Source organism: Gopherus evgoodei, chromosome 16 (assembly GCF_007399415.2).
Source record: "Gopherus evgoodei ecotype Sinaloan lineage chromosome 16, rGopEvg1_v1.p, whole genome shotgun sequence".
Classification (NCBI taxonomy): domain Eukaryota; kingdom Metazoa; phylum Chordata; order Testudines; family Testudinidae; genus Gopherus; species Gopherus evgoodei.
In genome coordinates, this window is record NC_044337.1 from 7,884,582 (window position 1) to 7,906,378 (window position 21,797).

The following is a 21,797-nucleotide window of genomic DNA, read 5'->3' on the forward strand; positions in this document are numbered from 1 at the left end:
TATGGTTGTAATAAACCTATAACTGTAAAAACCCAGGGGGAAATTTATCTCTGATGCAGCTTTAGCAACATGTGATCTGCAAGAAAAGTTTGGTCTTCTGCATCAGTGCCAGAATTAATTTCCTACGGCACTGAAAACAAATTGCTCTTTTCCCCTTTAAGTAAATTGGTTTTGTTTCCATGTTCTTCCTGAGATCCTCAGGGTGAATGTGGAAATTATCTGTCAGTCAGAGCTCAAGAACCCTGCAGTTTACTAGCTTCACCAGCCGCTCCCCCATCCAGCCACACAACTTGAGAAGTAGGGGGGTCCCCAGACTGCTCCAGAGCACTTTAAATAAATCCAACTGCAACGCCTAGCACAGCAGTTCAGCTTTTCTCTTCACCTTGCACCAGGCCAGCCCCAGAGAGCGGGATCAAAGAGTCTGTTTCGTGGGGGACTCAGCGCACTCAGGATGTGTTTTACGAAAGCAGGTCACCAGCTTTTGAACGAGGCCACTCGGAAGAAATTCCCATTGAGCGGACAAGCAAACAGGTGAAGATAGAGCGGAATGCAATAGGTCTTCATAGGTGTCAAGCGAGTTATTCCTTTTGACTGCCAAACAGCTCTCCATTCATGTTTTGGGCCAAATATTGCTCTGTTAGTTGCAAAAGTCTTGCTTGGATGTAACTGAGAACTGAATCTGACCCATTCATATCTTTGTAACACTTTCTTTGGCAGATGCCCCTCTTGGGCGTGTGGCGGATTCAGGCTTATTCCAAATGGCAGCATGGGGGAGGAAGAACGATCTCATGGCTAGGGGGCTGGATTGGAAGACAGGAGTCTTAGGTCCAATTCCCAGCTGAGCCACAAATTTTGCTGTGTGACCTTGAGCAAGTCACTGTGCCTGGCTTCTCCATCTGTCCCTTGCCATGCAGAGGTGTGAGGCTAAAAACCACTGGTGATTGTGAAGTGCTCAGGTAGTAGCTGTGCAAGTCCCTAGACAGATCAATGTTACTGGAGAACAGGAAACGTGGTTGAAGAAGGCCTTCGCATTCGTGTTTCTTTCAGAGGCAATGTTGGGACTGGCTGCGGTGGCTTTGGCTTAGTGTATCCAATCTTATATCTCGCTTCATGGGCCTTCCATTTCCAGTGCTGCCTGTCTGAGTCCCCACGGGGGCTTCAGCAGACGACAAATCTGTAGAAAATTTCCAGACCTGGATCTCATTGGCTATTGGAGCTGCTTGGAATTGGGGCTCAGGTGACAGGCAGGGGAAGAAAAGAGAATTTGGGATTAGTTTGGCATCATCGATACTTGATCAGAGGTGGACACGGCTGCACAGTGGGTGTTAAGCGGGGCAGGGCTGTGACTGTTCCTTCTAGTGAGTGTCATTTTCACAGCAAAACTTTTTAGAACTGGAGAAGCTGGAGCAGGGGAAGTTAGCCAAGAGGAGGAAATCAGAAACCAGACACCCAAAGGAGGATTGAGGGACTAATGCGATGGGTTTACGGAGTCTTTAAATTGTAGGTCACCTATTCAAATCCAGCCCAGGTCAATAGGCACTGTAAGTGTTTATCATAGGATGGCTCTTCAGTGACCTATCAGACGTTTGGGGTCTTTAGTGCAGCTCCTTGCATATCGATGGGCCATACTATAAAAAGCACCACCATATTTGGCACTAATTGGCTCTCTTATTGACTGAGTGCGGCATGGAGACTGACCTGTGCTGAGAAGGGGTCCACGCTGAGGCATGCTGGCAGGACAGTGTGGGGAAGTGTACACCAGTGCTCCCTAGGCTGAGCTAGTTCTGTAGATAAATAGTGACCTTCGGTCACCAGGGCTATCAGGCTGGTATCTCTGACTAGCCGTAAATTCTCACAGATGAAATAGAAACCCTGCAGTTTGCTTTAGTCCTGGAACAAGCCTGGCAGAGCGATTGCTTTAAACGGACATTTATGTTCCTGCTTCTGAAAATATTTCTCAATTCAATCAGGTTGTAGAAATGAGAGAAATCAGCCCTACCCTGGCCAACGGAGAACAGCAGCCTGGCCTGGAGAGCCAGGGGCGAGCGGCTTCCATGCCGCGTCTGGCCGCCGAAACTCAGGTGAGGGAGGGAGACTTTACTGGCAATGGAAAACTTACAGTAAGTCAAGCATTCAGCACGTTCTCTCTTCATGTCCCTGTCGTGTTGTTTTTTAAAGCGACTGGTGGGTTGTTTGTTTCTTTAAGAGACACTGATGGAGCAGGAGGCTCAGAAATTTGAGCAGCCTTTGTGTTTTGATCGTTGGGATGCTGTGTACACAGTGCTGTTCCCCCAGCTGTCTCCATCCCCTTATACAGGCAGCAAAACAGAAATTCTGCTCTCTGGGCAAAACACCTCATTTGTTTTGATGTCTGCCTAGCTGAAAATATATGTTCCGACCTTCAGGGAGTCACTCTATGGTTTGCAGAGGTGTATTGCATAACCCTGCATATAATAAGCATACGTCACTGCCCTGAGTTCATGGTGGGGTATATCCATAGCCTTGGGAATAAAATAAGCGGCATGTTTCTTTTGATGAGCCGGTTTATATATGAAATGTGCTGTAGGCTGTCCTCCTCCACCCTCCGGCTAGGTTTAGCATGTAGTGCACTGTATGGTGGATTGATAATATGATGCTTAAGACTTTACTTCCTTTGCTTACCTGATGGAGCCTTGCAAGGAAGCCTTGTCATGAGAGGTTGCTTTCAGAGCAACTTTGTGACTACCTCTGTGCACTTCATGGGGCACATGACAACACGGTTTTCTCAAATCACTTCTGGGCATTTCACAGGTGCATTGCTAACATGTCCTCCAGACACTCTCCGATCACCACGCTGCCTGTTATGTGTTAGAACATCTCCATCTTGCCATGACTAGTTGTGTCTCTTTAGCTCAAATTGCCTGATTCATATAATAATGAGTGAGTCACATGTGACTGTGCTGTTCCACAGGCGAGACAGAATGTGGGAGGTGTGCTGAATTCTAGAACTGACTAGCAGCACCTCCAGTAGATAATATCCTTCCATCCTGTCTGTATGCCAGCCAGCTTGGATCAGGACACCAACTGCACTGCTGACTGGATCTCTGTGCTACCTTCAGGAAGGAACACCTTTCCCCAAGGACTGTAGGAAATCCTTGTATAAGACTCCATCTCCCAGAATCCTTTGTGTTCTCAGAAACTATTTATTTTGCTTAAAACCAACCACCCCAAGCCCCAAAAGCTGAGCTACCCTGATGGGATAGACTTGTGCCAGGTTCTACCAAACCTAAAGCCATTCCTAATGGGAACAATATCAGCATACGAACCCTAAAAACAACCCTTTCTTGGGCTTTAGTGTTGGGCATTGATCTTTTTCTTCAGTGCAATATTAACGCTAACTTTATATTTGCATTGCTCTTTTCAGCCTGTAGAATCCCAAAGCACATTAAGGACTGTGCATGTAAACGGTGGTTGCCAATTAATTTTTTGCTGATGCTTGCAAAGGCAAAACTGTAGATTTTAACAGGGACCACTGCACATGCATAGGGATCCCTCACCCACCACTGAAAAGCAGCTGTGTCTTAGTAGCCATTTCACTTAATAACGTCGCTTCCTGGGAAATATCAGGGGTTAACACAGAAATTGCATGAGTTTTTTGATGACCACAAGACACTTAAATAAAAGATAGTCCCTCCAGCACCACACTGCTCCAGTTTAATACACTGATTCACAGGAAAAGAGGTCACCTGTAGCACTTGGGCAGTCCTTGGAAAACTGCATACCCAGTACTGACCAATCCCAGCCTTGCTTAACTGATGAGAACTAACAAAATCACAGTCCAAGGTTGAAAAGCCCCAAGGCCCACAGATACCCCTCCAGCAGAACAGATGAAATCTGCCAGACTGCTCCTGGACTCTCCCATAGACCCATCATTTTCCCACAGGAGACTCCTTCAACTTCTCCTGTAGTTTTCTTTTTTTTTTTTTAACAAAACGAATCGATGCCTCCATTTGCCCAACAAAGAGATACAGATGAAGCCTGTGAGCAAACAGGGGCATGGGAGGGACACCATTATCGAAGCCAGGGAATGAAGTTCTTGCTCAGGAGAAGCATGTTGCCCAGAGCGAAGTGCACATCCTCCCTGCATTAATGCTGTGTCATTTATTTATGAATCAGGCCTACGGTGTCTGAACAGATCTAACCTCATTTAATGATGTAATGTTTTAATGCTTGTAGCTTCAGCAGAATAACTGATGTCCTTTCTGTGTGTTTCCCCTTCTGTGCCCTCCCCCCTACCCTTTATGTGCTACTTCTGATTTCTCCCCAAATTTTAATTTCTTTTTTTAACTTTTATTAACAATACTTTTTTTCCTTTCCTTTTTTCATTCATCCCCTTTTCTGTTTGCCTGTCATGTCTCTGTCCTTTTGCGTTTCCCATCTTTTATCGTTTCACGCTACCGATCTCGCTTCCTCCCTCCCTGTTTGCTTTCTTCCTTTCCTCCGGTCACCCTCCCTCCCGTCTCATCATCTCGTCTGCTGTACATCTGCCGTGATGTCTGACAATGGCTGCTTCAAATATTCTCTCTCATCTTGTCCGAATTGTTTGCAGAGGAGCAAAACACGGTCACCGGGGAGTTACCTGGCAGTATGTAGTTTACATAAGTTGTATCCTATTCAATTGTTATTAAGCAATAATTAACATTCACTAACCCCTTTCTACCCCCCCCCCCGGCACTCCTTGTTTGGATTACTTTCTGGTGCTGTAAAGATGCAGCTGCGGTCTCCCTCTACCTCAGTTCATGGCAGTTCCTTTGATCCACAGTTGCATGCTGCATATTGTGATACCTTGCGTTTGTTTGTATTGCCTTGTTGGCTAAAAATGTCATAAGGGAAAACAGCAAGGGTTGCTAATGAATGAGAAACTAACCAACCTCTCAAAGGCTGTGGCGAATTCTCCTCCCGTAGGTCTCCACTTAAGCTGGAGGTGTCATTTCCTGCTTGCATAGATATAGTCATGCTAGGTTTGATGAGGCTAGCGCACTAACAATAGAGATGGCTAGCCACCCGAGTACATACGAGGGTCCCGGGTGGAATTGTGCTCCAGCAGCTAGCCTCTCCTACCCCCCATGCTGCTCCAGCTGCACGGCAATGTTTAGCATGCTATCTCAATCACACCTAGCATGTGTACTGGCAATTACATCGCCAGCTCCAGGATAGATGTACCTGGGGTGTAGGTGGTAATGAGAGCCTCCAGGAAGGAATATACCTGTCTGTGTGGTATAGGCAGAGAAACTGTTCTAATCAATCTCTGATTAGTTTTGGGGCAGGTGGGAGAGGGTTGCACCTGAAGGGAACAACTGAAGAATCAAGCCCTAGGTAGGTTTGTTTCCTAGGTACTTGGCTTCTTTTTGGAAAGTCTTTGCCCCTCCCTGTTGTTTCCTTTGCAACAGTCCCTTTGGGCAGAGGGAGCTTATCAGGTTGCTTAATTTAAGGTCTAGAGCTGCGTTTTTAGGATGGGGTGATTTCCTGCATTTACTTCCTGGCCAAGATCTGTCATTTCCCAGATTTCAGCACGTCAAACCTGCAGTGTTGTTACCTTACCCTCAGCCCCCCCCAAAAAGAAATCTCCTGGCTCTGAATAGTAAGTGTGGGGACTTGGCATTGGGAGGTCATTCCATGCACAGGGGGCAGCGTGGAAGAAGGTACAAAGCGGGCAATGGAGAAGGAAACAAATAAGGGATGAATTATACTGTGGCCAGTTGTTCACTCTATTGGTGACTTACATACAGAGCTCTGTCTACTTAAGACAGGTACATCTCCTGAAAGCCCTATAAAATGGACAGCTCCAGAGTGGGGAAAGCCCACTTGTGAGTTCCAGGAGAGGGCGCTCAAGTGGTGCTGTCCTTTATCCAGCATTTTGTCCATATGGGCTGAATAACCTACCAGTCACCTGTTCGGAGATCCTCATTGCCTCCTTTCTCTTCCCCCTTACTTAAATTTTCTTTATTAAAGCTAATGTTAAAAAGTACATAGTACACAGGTTAAGAAAGGAGTGTTCTGCACATCTGGGTATAGTGCTTTGATTGTCCACAAATACAAAGTTTGTTTTTAAAGTCATAAGGTACATATAGTGCACAATCAGCAATAACCCAAATGTAGGTTAACAAATTTAAGAATACAGTTTAGATGTTAGCATCTAAGTATTCAGGTCCATCACTCATGAAAAGTTATACAGAGAGTTGGTTGTGGAACGCAGTGTAGCAATGAGTGAAGATTGTCCCTCAGTCGTTGAGAGTTTAGGGTAGGTTGTCCATTTAGAAAATACAATCCACCAGGAAAGTATTTCAGTTACTTTCCCCACTGCGTGTCTCATCTAATACTCACCACTACAAACCTGCACCACTCACCAGACCCATCTTCCTGACTGGGCAGCAAGAGCGTTAGCCGTCCAACCAATTCCTGTCCCTTTATAATAACTCCGAATACTCCTGTTGAAAAGTTGCAGCCAGAACTGCCCTGCTCCTCAATAGGCTGCAGCATCACTGCACCCTGGAGAGAGTCCTCTTGGCCATATCTTAATCCCCGGTGCCCAGTCTGTACCTTCCCAGTGCTTATGTGCTGCTCCCAGCAACAACATTCCACCTGGGAGGCTGATGGGAAGGATCAAGGTTTGGCTGAGTTGCTGGGAAGAAAGAATGCGGGGGTTAAAAATTCTGCTCAGATTGCTCCCTGGCATGTGAGATAAGAAACCCCATCACTGACACTAGCCACGAGGAAATGAATGGGGTCTTTACATTAAAAATAATTGTATACCAGCTAGCCTAATAATATGCAAATATCAGGGGGCAGCAGATACTCCAACTCCAGTGTAAGCAAACAAAGTGGCACCACCAGTTAAAAAAAACAACCACCAGAACAACCCCACAATGGAGTAGATAGAAAGGTTAAAAAGAACAAAGTTAATGCTTTGCTAGAGCTGTCATTTTAGGCACACATAGGAGGAGGAGGGAGCACTCCGTCATGCATAGGACCAAAGGGACAGAGAGAAATCCTGAGTCCGCATCCATGAGACTTGAGACTGCTGTAAGTAGAAGTCTCTTCTCTACCAAGTTCCTTTTGCGTAATCAGTAGACACAGCAGAGCCTCTAGAGAGTGTCTGGCATGTCCATAAAGCAGGGCCACAGAACAACTGGAGACAAGAGAAGTGTAAGAAAAGAAAAACAGATTCTTGACATTTATGGAGCTTTGTCAGTGGTTGCTGGGCAGGAGACAGGTCTCGAGCTGAGCTAGGAGCAGTCAGGATAGTGCAAGCAAAGACCATGGCAATGTAGAGAGAGACCAAAACTCAAAGCACACTGCCACCCCTCTCAGTGACCCCAGCACTTGCCCCCTGGCACTACTCTGCACATGTCCTACCACCGTGCTAAGGACTCAAGTTCCAGGAGAGTTTCAGCAGGATTTCCACTTTGGTTCTTCACAAAACCACAAAGTTGTCTCCTGAGGCCCTCCCGGGATACAGAGGGGTCCTCTTCTCACCGATCTCCCCTTCAGCCACCTTGTGGCTCTGAACCTGCATCATGATGGATCTGCCTTTTCTCCTGCAGCACCTTGGCAACAGGTGAAATGCTCTGGAGAGGGGAGCTGCTGTTCTTAGAAAGACAGGGCTGGGGCTATGGTGGCAGTGGGGGTAGGGGAAGGAGAGTTTAATGAAGTCTCCGTTGTCAATAGACAACGGAGACTTCCTTATTTTGCACTGGTGAGACACTGAGATTGTAAAGGGGGAGGTCACCGAGGCCAGGTCTGGCGCTGGCCTAGGGACAAGGCTCAACATTGCCTCCAGGAAGCCTGTATTTGATACAAAGTTCTTGTCATTTGTTCCCAAGCTGGGAATGTGGTGAAGAGAGGAACTGGAAGGCTTGTAGCCAGCTAAGGATTGGCACTGGCTAATGTCTGCAGGGAATCCCCTCTAGCCTTCACCAGCCAGAAGAGGGGTGGTTACAAGATCTTGAAAAGCAGCAGGGGGAGTCCCAATGGATTTGCAGGGACCTCCAGCAGGTGTGAGGAGAGAAGCTCCCTTCTCCACAGCAACAATATGATCCATAGCTAAGACTACGATTTAGTCACGGAGGTCACGGCAGTCACGAATTCTGTGACTTTACTGGACATCCGTGACTTCTAGGGCTCCAGGAAGAGAAGGCAGGACTGTGCGTCCCTGCCCTGCAACTGGGGCTGGTTGGAACCAGGACTCTGCAGCTCTAGCCCCACTCCAGAGGCTGCAGCTGAGATCGTGCGCCAAAGTCCCACCGCACGCCCTACTTGCAGCTTCCCAGGACTGTGTGCCCCCCCACGTGGTCGTGGCTTGCCGGGGGCTGAAGTGGGGGCTGCACACTCCTGTCATGCAGCTGGGCCAGCTATGGGGTAGGGGCTGTGTGCCCCTGTGGCTGTGTCCTCCACTGCAGTCACTGAAGTCGGGGCTGTGCCCTCCACTGTCGCAGGGGCTTGGCCTCTCAGTCCACCCATGGGACTCCATTCCTCCCCCCCACCTCACCCTGCCCCTGGTTATTTGTAGTAAAGTAATGGACAAGTCACAAGCTCTGTGAATTTTTGTCATTGCCTATGACCTGTTAGTGACTTTTACTAAAAATAACTGTGAAAAAATCTTAGCCTTATCCATAGCATATGATGTTTCCAACAGGCAGCTGGTCCCATGGAGTGAAGAAGACATTGGAGGTGGAGAGAAAGGACCGTTTCTTTCTCTCCTACTCGAAAGGAAAAAAAATGCACCACTAAATGAAAGTTCTGAGCCAAAGTCTCCTCCATTAAAGCGATGTGACCCCATGGAAAATCAGTGGGCTTGCACCAGTCTTACTGAGAGGAGAATTTGTCTCCCTAGTTTTAACTTTTAGTTGCAGTTTATTCCCCAGGGAAGGCGGGATATGATGGAGGAGGCGTTAGTTACCTGTCTACATAATACAACCAGGGGTAACCCAATGAAATTAATAGGCAGCAGGTTTAAAAAAACATAAAAAAGTACTTCTTCACACAACACACAGTTAACCTGTGGAAGTTGTTGCTAGGGGATGTTGTGGAGGCCAAAAGTATAACTTGATTCAACAAAGAATGAGTGAAGATCATGGGGGATAGGTCCGTCAGTGGCCAAGATGGTCAGGGATGCAACCATGTGCTCTGCATGTCCCTAGACCTCTGCCTGCCAGAAGCTTGGACTGGACGACGGGATGGATCAGTGGATAATTGCCCTGTTCTGGTCATCCCCTCTGAAGAATCTGTCACCGGCCACTGTCGGAAAACAGGATACTGGGCTAGATGGACCATTAGTCTACCCAGAATAGCCATTCTTATGTTCTTAAGGAGGCCAACTCACATATTTGAACTCATACAGTGCAAGTGGCTTAGCCCAGGCCTGAAGTAACACCTTCTTTTAGTCCCAGTCCTTTGCTACAGCCACTGGACAGCATGGCCTGTCTTTCTGCCCCACTTACACAGCATTATTAATGATTTTCTTGCTTTTTGTGCGCCTGCTTATTTCTTTTGGTATTGCACTGGGAATAGTGCAGTTTCTGGAATTGCACTGGGTGAAACAAACGTCGGCATATTATCTTTGTGAAACATTTAGATGTCATGCCTGCCCTGTGATCCTACTTAGTCCTTCCTGATGACTCACATGAACACTGCATATTGTGGTTGATATTAAATGATGTGGCTACAATAATTGTGTTGTCACAAAATTCACAATAAAGCCCAATTCAGGTATCGCCGACTACATTCGTTCCACACATTTAGCACTAAATGTTTCATTGTGCAACTGCTTCTGTCCTTTCCTGTTCTGTTTGATTAACCTTTTCTGTCTTTTCCCTTCACCCCAGCCCTGCAAAACTCTCCCATTCTGGAAGACACCCAATTAACTGCAGTGTGATCTCTGCCCTCTCCCACCCACTTCCCCTTCCCTCCTTGTGCTTTGCAGCCCATCCCAGACACCAGTCCCATGAAGCGCTCCATCTCCACACTGACGCCGCAGCGCCCGCATGCCATGCACCTGTACGAGTATTCCCTGGAGCGCATGCCCCCAGACCAGGCTCATCATCACCATCACCATCGCTGCCATCGACGGAAAGACAAGAAGCAGAAGTCGTTGGACAGGTCACCCAACCAGCTGGTCGATGGGGATGCCGGTAAAGGCTTTTCCGCATTGTCGTCTCTCGTTCACACCACAGAACCGTGATGATTGTTCCTCCCAAACCACTGTTCTTCATGCGTCAGGATGAGGGGATGGGGACTTGGGAGGGAGCATGATACCCCAGCTCAGTTAGCTCCCTTGAGGCCTTTCCCCATGGATGACAGTACCCCCAAGGGGGGGCCTTTATGGCTGTTTCCCCCCATTATGAACAATGGTGCCCAACAGGGAGGCTTATACTAGGTGTATGGGTGGGGAGTTCCATTTGAGAGGATCCACATGGGACCCTCAGAGTCCTTGAACTTGCTCGGCCCCAAGTTGAATGTTTCTATGGTTATTGCAGCCCCCAACCCATTACTTTATTTTGGTGGCACATTCAGGTGAGGCGTCTTCCAAGGATAAGAAGCAAGAACGAGGCAGGTCCCAAGAGAGAAAGCTGCACTCCTCTTCTTCCTCCGAAAAACAGCGCTTCTATTCCTGTGACCGCTACGGGAGCCGGGACCGTTCTCAGCCCAAATCAGCTGATCACAGCAGGCCCACCTCGCCCAATGGGGGGCTGGAGCCAGGCCCTCACAGACAGGTGAGGAGATTCAAGGCGGGAGGAGGTTGGGGACTAGCGTGACCAGACAGCAAATGTGAAAAATCGGGACAGGAGGTGGGGGGTAATAGGAGCCTCTATAAGAAAAAGACCCAAAAATCAGGACTGTCCCTATAAAATTGGGACATCTGGTCACCCTATTGGGGACTGGTTGGGCAATAGGAGATGGAGCCTGGTTCAGATCCAGGCTGGTGACTGAGGGTTGTTGACATCTGATGACTCTTTGGAGGCCTTCTGCAAAATGAATTGATCATCTGTGATGGTGCTGCCCTGTGGGAGCCAGCTGAGGTCACTCAATTAGGGTGAACTGCAAACAAAACGGGGCAGACCAACCCCAGAAGCTGGTGGTTATTCCAGTACTTAGGTTTACCAAGCCAGCACAAAACAACTTCTGTAGTACCTCACTGGTTATTTGGAAGTCCAGACAATGCAGTTCCCTTAAAGTACCCAGCCTCAGGCCTCCATTCAGACACACCTGTCAAATATGATGATGATTACTGAAAATCTTATCTCATCATATAAAAGAAAAGGTTCTTCAAACCCCAAAGGGTCAGCCACATACTCAGGTCCAAGTATAACTTAGATCTTACCCAAAATACACTCTTAGAGCCAATTCTTATTAACTAAGCTAAAATTTATTGAAAAATAAAAGAGAGAGAGGGTTGGTTAAAAGATTCATATACATACAGACTTGAATTCAATTCTTGAAGTTCAGATACATAGTAGAGATGAGCTTGTAGTTGCCAAAAGCCCTTTAAAAATAGTCCATAGGTTATGGTCCAATGTCCATATTCAGGGTGACTCCAGTCAGTGACTGGGCATCTCAATCCTTATGGCTTTCCCCTTCCTGAAACCCAAAGCAGATCTGAGATGAAGCAATATCATGTCCCAGGGTTTTTATACATTTCCAGCAGCCTTTCGGCCTGAGAAAACAATAGGCTTAACTCTCTTCCAAACATCCTGGCAATTAGCACAGGGTAATTTATTCATTAAACAGTTCAGATACAGGTTACCACAACCTTCAAAGAGACACATAGACAATAATACTATTTCACTCAAGTATTATCCTAAATGTTAATATTCTATTTTTGATCTTCGAATCAAAGCTATAGTGATAGACAAGACTTATTTGCTTACATCATAAGACCTGAGCAAACACCTGCCCTTCTATCTCTAACAATGCAGACTTGCATTTCAAAGTTCTATTCATTTACATATTTTCCTAACAAGTCTCTAAAGTTCGTCCATGGGTCAGGTCAGCCTGTGAGTTAATTAACTCTTTTTGGTCCTGTCATCTTTCAATGAGATATTATATTACACTCATAACATCACATGGTTTCAGCCCAGTTCCTACAGAACAGGGGTCTATACCTCAGAATCCACTCTCCCAGTCAGCACCCTTGTTGGCAGTGTCAGGAGAGAGGCCAAAGACTAAGTGGGGCCTGCAGACTGAACTACCTTCTCATTCCTCCTGGGGAAATTGTCCCACCAGGTCTAAGCCCAGGCAGGCTGGCAGGGCAGAATGGGAAGGTTGCACTGCTGATTTTTGCGCTCTCTCTCTCCAGGAGATAGAGATATTAACCCAGCACCTATTGCCGCACTTTGCATAGAGCCAGAAGCCACTCGTGAGTGTTATACAGAAATGGAGTTGTACTAACCACATAAATCCAGACCACCAGAATACAAGCGAGTACAGTCCAATGCAGAGAGAGGGAACCCAGAGAACTAATCCTGCCCTCAGTTACACCTGTGCAACCATTGACTTCAGCAGGGGCGAATGAGGGCAGAAGATGGCCTCCAGCATCGTCCCGTCTTTGCAGCTGGAAAACTTCATGGAATAGGAGCATTTCCAGCAGCATTCTGAAACAGGAGTTAGGATGGGCACCTTACCCCCATGCTAAATCCACCCACAAATACATCAACTCTACGGGAGCAGGGAACCAGCTAACATGATGTAGGAAAAAAGTAGAACTTGGATGGAAGTTGAGTTGCCAGAGTGAGCCCTAAGTGGGTCTCAAAACACTGTCTAGCACTAGTTCTAGGGAGGAGAAAGTTGTGACCACACTTAGAAATCTGCCTAGAACTGCAGTCTGAGTGTGACTGACAGGCCGTCTCAGGAGAGCTGACTGGTACTGTCATTGGAACAGACACACATCCCCGCAGCAGCATCGCTTGATAAATGGATGGCTCCGAGGGAAGAAAAGCCGGCTGCATTTTCTGCATGGGTTAGAGCCCAGGGGATAAAAGTAAGAAAGGCTGAAAAAGAAGCAGAGTCTCTATAATAACTAGTGCCACCCCCAAGATAACAGATCTTTCCACCTCTTTGCCTTGTTCTGTGCATTATTCCTCTCTCCTGGTGCATTGTACTTTCATGATTCCTAGCAGCAAAACAGGTTATAATCTCGGAGGCTGGGTGTGGACAATAAACTGAATGCTTAATGCCTCATTAGTCCCCACCGCATTGCTTGGCAACACACACTGGCGTACTTAAGGTATAGAACATGCTCTGTAAAATCATCCACTTATTGGTCTATTGGTTAAGACCAAGTGTCACAGGGTGCTTCTCAGGCTCTCCCAGAAGCAGTGCTACCCAGCCTGTTTTCGTGGTCTCTGAGTCACCACCACCCACAGTCTGTTTCTTTTTTACCTACATTCCTTTAATCCTCAGTTTCCCAATGTGGCAGGATGTACCATAGGTATCAGCACACTCTCTGAACTCCTTCTCCTTTACATCCTGTTCCTCCCAAATATGTATCCTCCCCTTTGCTAAGCCAATTCCCTCATTAAGCTCAGCAATTGGCACCAAGTGGCAGTAATCCCTCTTCCACCTCCCTCCCCCACAAGTAACAAGTTGCCTGATTCCAGTTAAGCCAACAGCCTTCTCTGTGCTGTAGAAACCTCAGTGACCAGGGTGCTTCAGCTAGTCATGCCACGGGAGATGTCTGTTTGGTGTCTGACACATTCAGGCCCCGCCCAGGCACAGGGATGGATTCAGTGATCAAACAAGTCTTTTCTATCTCCAGCTACTACGATCCTTAAATGTATCCTACTTCATACTCAGCTGCTCTGCAGATGAATTTTCTTTCTGATCCTGCTGTTCCTCCTTGAGAGAAGGGAAGAAGATGATTACTTCTGTTATTGTTAGTGGGGTTGCAGGACCTCTCCTCTTCTATGTGTATATACTAGAGCGTTAAATGCAACGCACATTGTAATTATAAACAAAAAGGTTCCCCGGAGTTAATAATCATTCAGTGTTGAGCTCCAATGACACCTTTTACCCTGTCCCCACTACTCCGTTGATTTTTAGTTTGCCCAGTGTGTCTCTTTAAAAACAAATGCCTGAGTTGATTTAGGAAGGACGGACGAAGAATGTCATTCCAGTGTCCATGTATGTTCTCCATACAGAATAGCATTAAAAAGGCCCCCCAAGCGATGCATGTCAATTGACTCACACGGGACCTGCTAATATGTCCCTTTGGTCACGCTGGAGCACTTGGATTTTTTTTAAATAAACAGTAACAGTCAGTGCAGAGTTTCCACCCTAATGAGCTGAGGATGTTTGCCCTGATGAGGGGCCTGTGAGAAGCTCGGTTAGGCTGGTTTCTGCATTGTTGTAATCTGCCTATTAATGTTCAAGGGTCATGGTCTTCTTCTTCTTCTTCTTCTATTAGCTCTTCCCTTCCCTTGGGGACACCACCTTTAACCAGGAGCCATGCCAGGCTTAGCAGATTTTGCCAGGCCAGGGAAGCATTTTGCCTATACACCTCCAAAAGTATCTGATTTCTGGCCCTCCCTGCTTCAAAATAAATAAATACACAAATCAGCTGACTCCTGTCCCCCCCACTCAGCATTAATGGAATGAACAACACAATCTCTGTTTGCCTAAGTCTGCTAGCTTGAAAGGACTATCTCTGTGTCACTTGACCAGCACACAGTGTTTGTCCTGATGTTTGCCAGCTCCAGCAGACTGGGTCCCAGAAGCCACCGCAGCCTGGTGGAGGTGGTGATCTTGGCATCTCAGGAACCATTCTGTCTCCCCTGCCCTCTGTAGCAAGAGAGAACAACTTTTCTCTATTGTTTTTATGGCAGCCTTTCAAGTATTTGAAGACCGCTATCATGTCCCCTCTTAATCTCCTTTTTTCCAAACTAAACATACCCAGTTCCTTCAGCCTTTGTTTATATGACTTGCATTCCATCCCTCTGATCCATCTTTGTCGCTCGCCTCTGGATCCTTTCCAGTTTTTCTACATCCTTTCTATATGTTAGTGACCAAAACTGGGTACTGTACTCCAGCTGAGGCCTAACCAGCGCCGAGTAGAGCAATACCATCACCTCTGGTGACTTGCATTGCTATGTCTCTGTTAATGCAACCTAAAATTGCATTTGCTGCTTTTGCAACAGCATTGCATTGTTGACTCATGTTGAGGTTATGATCCACCACAACTCCTAGATTCTTCTCAGCAATGCTGTCCCCAAGTCAGCTATCCCTCATTCTGTATTTGTGCATTTGGTTTTTCTTCCCTAAGCGTAGCACCTTACATTTGTCTTTGTTGAATTTCATTTTGTCATCTATAGCCCAGTTCTCCAATTTATCAAGATCCCTCTGGATTTTAGCTCTATCCTCCAAAGTGTTGGCAATTCTCCCCAGCTTTGTGTCATCTGCACATTTAATCAGTACACTCTCTAGTCCTACATCCAGATAATTAACAAAGATGTTAAACAACACCCGGCTCAGAACAAATCCCTATGGAACCCCACTTGAGACCTCCCTCCAATCTGACATCATTCCCTTAATAGTTACTTTTTGTTTGTGGTTGTTTAACCAATTATGTATCCACTTAATGGTAGTTTCGGCAAGACCGCATTTCTCCAGCTTACTTATCAGAATGTCATGTGGGACTGTGTCAAAAGCCTTGCTGAAGTCCAGGTATATCATGTCCACTGCATTCCCCCATCAACCAAACCAGTTACCCTGTCAAAGAAGGAAATCAAGCTGGTTTGGCATGATTTGTTCTTAGGAAATCCATGTTGGCTGCTAGTGATCACCCCTCCATCCTCCAGATATTGGCAAATCCAAGGTTTTTTACATTGCTCTAGTGCTTTCCAGGTCTCAAAGTCAGACTGACTGGTCTATAGTTCCCCCGCTCCTCCTCTTCCCCTTTTTTAAAGATGGGCACTACGTTAGCCCTTTTCCAGTCTTCCAGGACCAAGCCTGTCATCCAAGAGTTTGTAAATTTTATTGCCAATGGGTGGCTCTGAGATTTCTTCAGCTAATTTCTTCAGCACCCTGGGGTGAATAGCATCAGGCCCTGCTGATCTGAATTCATTAAAATTGATCAGAAGATATCTGATGTGTTCTTTACTTATCCTGATCTGCATTCCTTCCCCTTTATTGTCTATGGTAACTTCGCTATATAGAAGACAAAGGCCGCTATCTTCCACTACCACTCAGTCCACCTACAAAAATGTAATGGAAAAAATGTGTATAGCAGAATAAGGACTGGAATGACCTGACAGTTGTGTGTGTATATTATAGATAGATAGATAGATAATATAAGAGTGTCACTTCCAAAGTTAAAGGGCGCTGTCAGGTCATTTCAACCAAACAAGAAATAAATGTTTGTAAAAATACTTCAGAAAATTCATATTCTTCCATGTGACACTACAAACAAACACCAACACAAGGGCCTGACTCTCCTTTTGCTTCCACCAATTTCACACCAACGTAACTCTATTGATTTCTATAAAGTGACTCACAGGCTGTGAAAACATTATTTCACCAACAGTGTAAAACTGACCTGTCTACACTGCCATCCAGCTTGAGACCCACAAAGTAAATGCACAGCATAAATAGTGAAAAGTAAATAGATTGTTAAGTGTTCTCTTTAATGATCCCAGGTGTTTTAAAGTCAAGTTGGTCAAAACATTTTCATCTTTTTGTGTGTGTGCGTGTGTGTGTGTGCGATGAAAAATGGCTTTTTTAATTCAACAGAAATTTTCATCACACTACCAAAAATCCAAAATATTTTCAGTTTTCAACAGAAAATCAAAAAATGGACAATGTTCAGGTGTCAAAAACCTGAAAAACACTGCAGAATGTTAAAAAAATATATATGAAAGAGTTTAGGTTTTTTTTTCCAATTTGTTTTGTGGAAAATAATAAACATTTTCCTACTGGCTCCACTGAATATCTCAGGTAAGGAACTGGGAAAGAATATGATTGGTGTGTATGCCTTTTCTCTGGACAGTGTCCCTTTCTGTTGGAGCCGTCTGCTGGTTTGCGTCCTACTAATGCTCTGATTGTTTCTGTTCTGATTTATCGCTCACGGCACTTTTCCAGCTCTTTACATCTCTGTTTTAATTGCTTCTCTATAACCTCCTTCCCCTGACTGTGCTTGTCTAAATTCTCTCTTTTTTGTTTTTTCTCTCCTCTTGTGATGTGTCTTTCCCTCCTGTTGCTTGTCCTTCTGTTTTTTACCCGCGTGCCTTTGTGTCTGTCTGGTGTTTCCTTTTTTATTTTTGATTTGCTGTGTTCCAATTTTCATGTAGGGTAGTGGTTCAGTTAATGGGAGCCCCTTGCTGTCGACATCTGGTGCTAGCACCCCGTGCCGCGGGCGGAGGCAGCTCCCGCAGACTCCGCTGACCCCCCGCCCCAGCATCACTTACAAGACCGCCAACTCCTCACCCGTGCACTTCACCAGTTTCCAAGCCAGCCTGCCCGCTTTCTCCCCGGGGCGCCTGAGCCGAGGTTTGTCTGAGCATAATGCGTTACTGCATGGGGACTCTCAGAGCCACTCACGCTCCCCGGTGGCCCGCATTGGTTCCGACCCCTACCTTGGACACCGCGACGACAGTGACAGCCCGTACCGTGTCGTGCCCGAGGACACGCTCACCTTCGAGGAGGCTGTCGCCACCAATTCAGGAAGGTCCTCAAGGACTTCTTATGTCTCGTCCTTGACTTCCCAGTCTCACCAAATCCGCAGGGTTCCCAACGGCTACCACTACACGTTGGGCCTCAGCACAGGCCCTGGGACATGCGCCAGAACCCGTAGCTATTACCACGAAGCCGATGAGGACGACTGGTGCTAGCATAAAGGCAAACCCCTTCCCGGTGTACGCGTTTGGAATCGATGAGTTTTATCATCTGGATGGCTGTGTGCTCAGACACACATGGTGACCGGGGTCATGGGGGGGAAGAAACAGCCGCTGGCGAGAACTGCTCCAAACCCGATGCCATCTGAGACGCTCATTCAGCCTCTGTCTTTTCTTCCTTTCTTCTTTTTTTCCCCCTCTTTTGCACTAGACTAAATAAATAAATAAATAAATGAAGATCATTATTGTGGAGGGAGTGCTTTCTCTCTCTCTCTCTATCTCTATCTCTCACCTGCCTACTGCCTTGTCTAGTTAAATAACATATACCAGATGCCAAATCTGCAATGTATGCACATAGCTGTGGGAAGGTCTGAACTTTGACAGCAGAAAAAGGACTGTCGATCCATAGTTTTTGTTGGGTGGGTGATTGTTTTTGTTTTAAGTTTCCGGTCAGAGCGGGTGTCGGGGATGGAAATTGACACTCTTGTACAAAATCGAACCTGTATTTTATCTCATTCAAACGTTAAGAGGAAGAGGGAAATGCACTGGGAAAGGAGAAACCCAAATCAGAATGGGAGACAATCCTTTGACTCAGTGTTCAACAACAGCCATCGTTTTCAATGGAGCCAGTAACAAACCTTCAAGCTGATAAAGCACTGTGTCGCCCAGGACTCTCTGCTTCGACATGCTGCTCTGGGGATTTCTTTTCTTTTCTTTGTCCACGTTGAGTCATTCACACTGACACCCGATAAAGCTACTTGGTAAGGACTGTTTCCTTGCTGCTGGGACTTCTGTTTCTGTCCCCCCATCTCCTGTCAACTGCAACATGCCCTCAATGTTTTGTCTTGTTTACAATATAAGCTTGATTTAGCAACACACAAAAAAAGAAAAAAATAAAGAAAAGAAAAAAAAGCGGGTGGTGGAAAGGAGAAAAGGAGTTGGTTTTATATCAAGCTATTAGATAGAACTTTAACTTTTCATTGTGTGCATTTTTGTAAATTGTACAGTAAAAAAGAAAAAAAAACTTTATGTAGAGAATTAGTCCAATTGTCATTCCAGGTCCCACTGTTTCTATTGAATGCTCCAGTTGTTCACTACTAAGTGCCTAGCCTTTGAAATCTCTCACAGCGATGATGCTCCCTCTTGCTTCAACGCATCAGAACTTGAGAACGTGGTGGGGAGTGGGGGGAGGGAGAGGAAGCGCCTGTAAGATCTGTTTGTCTCAGATATCGACTGTGCATACAATGCCACGTGTATTTGTTCTGAACAGTGTTTTCAAGTAGCCAGGTTGGAAACTTCAAAGGGGAGGGTAAAAATCTTTTTAAAATAATTTTGTTGAGGAGTGGGAGGAGAATGATCTGGGCAAACAAAATCGGCCTTTTCTTGGTTAATAGAATTTAGGATCCTGAAGGAGAAATGCAGGTAGAAGTACAGCATCAGCAGCAATGCTTTTACAGGAAAAAAAAGAGACTTTCACATTGCATGTCTAGTTTTAACTTGGTTGTGAAAGCTCTGGCAACGTTTCATGGTGCGTAGTTTGTGTCGAGGGCAGTTGGAGAGAGCCTTGTTATTATTGCCTGTTTGGAAAAAAAAAATCCGACTCTCAGGGATGAGATTTCTGTATTTTTATGTTGGATCATTTCCTTTTTGTGCGTGAGTGCGGATTTCTGCGTTTGGAGAAGACAGTGACAAGAAGTGGGGGAAGTGTTAAAGAAAAAGATTGGTAGACCTTCCATTGATGGGCTGGAAGAACCGCTGCGTGGCCACTGTTGGACGTGCTGTGGCCAGGGGGTTGGCATGGAGAAGAGTGAGGGAGGAGAATGGGGGAGAAGGCAAACCCTGCAGGGCCACACAACAAGTGTTGGTCAGAATGCTGGCAAGGAGTAGGCCTGAGATAGTGGCCAAGCCATGGGACACCAAGAGTGTAGAATGAGTGAATACTTGAGAGGACCAGCAATCCTGATGGGCCCAGTTTCATTTTGTAGCTAGGTTAGCAGGGGTATCACACGTTTCAGAAAATGGCTCGGAAGGCATCTACCACTATCGGCAAAGTCTCCAAAGGGGAGTGGGACAGGTGTTGGGTGGTCGTCCACATCTCCTCTAAGCTTTACGTTGAGAAAAATTGAACCTTGTTTTGTTTTAGGAGCTTTGGCCAATCTCATCCCTGGATTCTGCTAAAAGATAACCAGCTCATCTCTATTATATCGCTATATATCTGGGCACTTTGAGGAAAGGAAGTGCTTTAGCCGAGAGGTACATTATGGATAACGGATGTAATTTTTAATTGTAGGGCTATGCAACATGATGACACTTAAGGAAACAAATCAAAACAAAACAAACAAAAAAAGACCTTCATCCATTCTGTAGCTTTACCTGCTGGATTTTCCTGTTTCAGGCTTCAGCATGATTGTGACCAAATGTTTTATACATTTTCCTTGTATGAAGGCACAAACACTTTCTTTGAAATTTTAAAGAAAACATTACTATTTTACTCCAAGAAGTAAAGGAGGAAAAAAACAGTATGGCTGATAGTGCATGCAACCATTGTACCCACACTGGAAAGTGAAAGGAAATGTTCTCCCTGTATTCATTTATTTTGTCTTTTCCTCCACCTCCGCTTTCCCCTTCCTGCATCACTTTAGATATTAAAAGCCACAATCTCATATAAATAAGATGGCTGGAATCTCACAGAAATAGACGGCATTGGATCATTTAAATTCTTATATAGTATAGACCACAAAGAAGAACATGGTTGACTACTTCCCCCTCTTTTCTCGGGAGGTTTCTCCAAATGACAATGACAGAAGAGCCTGACCACAGTTGTTCATAACCCCATTTGCATATTTTTACAGCCTGTGCGCTGTCTCTTAAACACACACATAACATTTCCCAGAATTCTCATAGTGAGTTGCCAAACTTGAATTGCACCAACCAGTTTTCTGCATCCAAAACCAGTCTCGTAGTGGCTGTACTTTGAATAAGTAATGTTTGCATGTAAAATATATACATATATATATATATATAAAGTATGTGCATGGAAAATGTTTATCTTCGTACTTTTTTGATACAATGTATTCATCAGTTGTTAATTTTTAATTATATTTGATATAAATTGGGGGTTTGTTGCAAAACTTTATATTTAAAAAACAGTGTTAAAAATGATAAAAGTTCCAACCATGCAACACAACTGGAACTTTAAAAAAAAAAAAAAAAAAAAGGTTCTGTGATTGCCTAGTTTGCTGCCTGAGTGATATTTATCAGCCAAACTTTGAAGTCTGCAGTTGTTTCTACAATTACATTTTGTATGAAGCAAAGTCCTTGAATTCAAATAAAAACTTAGCAAAAACCGTACAGATCCACAGGTGGTGTGTGCAGTGTGCCTGATGAATGGGAGATCAGTATCCCGAGAGCATTGCTCATTCGAATGATCTTGCTAGGGAAGAGTCATTATTATGAAATTTACCTTTTCAATATGAGGAGTCCAATATGCCGGTTACCATTGTTGGAATTTCATATGGAGCAAGGTTGCCTGAACCAATGGCTGGAAGTTGAAGCTAGACAAATTCAGATTGCAAATAAGGCACAAACTGATAACAGTGAGAGTAATTAACCATTAGAACAATGTACCAAGTGTTGTGGTCAGGGCCAGCACCAGGCACCAGCGGAGCAAGCAGGTGCTTGGGGTGGCCAAGGGGAAGGCACGGCACGTCTGGCTCTTCGGCGGCAATTTGGCAGCAGGTCCCTCGGTCCCTCTCGGAGGGAAGGACCTGTCACCAAAGTCCCATTGAAGAAGAAAGTGACATGGTGGAGCTGCCGCTGAAGTGCTGCCAATGGCGGGGTTTTGGGTTTTTTTTCCCCTGCTGCTTGGGGCGGCAAAAACCCTGGAGCTGGCCCTGGTTGTGGTGGATTTTCCATCACTGACTAGTTTTAAATCAA

The 21,797-nt window shown here is 45.6% G+C and overlaps 1 protein-coding gene across 16 annotated transcripts in view; it reads left to right on the plus strand.

Moving 5' to 3' along the window:
* Window positions 1–21,191, plus strand: part of CACNA1B (calcium voltage-gated channel subunit alpha1 B) — a 507,473-nt gene extending 486,282 nt beyond the window's left edge. For 12 of the 16 annotated variants that reach the window (XM_030535592.1, XM_030535598.1, XM_030535593.1 and 9 more), the window contains 5 exons: window positions 393–531; window positions 1,971–2,120; window positions 9,962–10,169; window positions 10,552–10,751; window positions 17,319–21,191. In XM_030535592.1, the coding sequence (XP_030391452.1) occupies window positions 393–531; window positions 1,971–2,120; window positions 9,962–10,169; window positions 10,552–10,751; window positions 17,319–17,858 (1,237 nt within the window). In that variant the 3' untranslated portion in view covers window positions 17,859–21,191. The remainder of the gene's footprint in view (window positions 1–392; window positions 532–1,970; window positions 2,121–9,961; window positions 10,170–10,551; window positions 10,752–17,318) is intronic. The other 4 variants (XM_030535597.1, XM_030535602.1, XM_030535605.1 and 1 more) reach the window with 2 other exon arrangements.
* The last annotated feature ends 606 nt before the right edge of the window (window positions 21,192–21,797 follow it).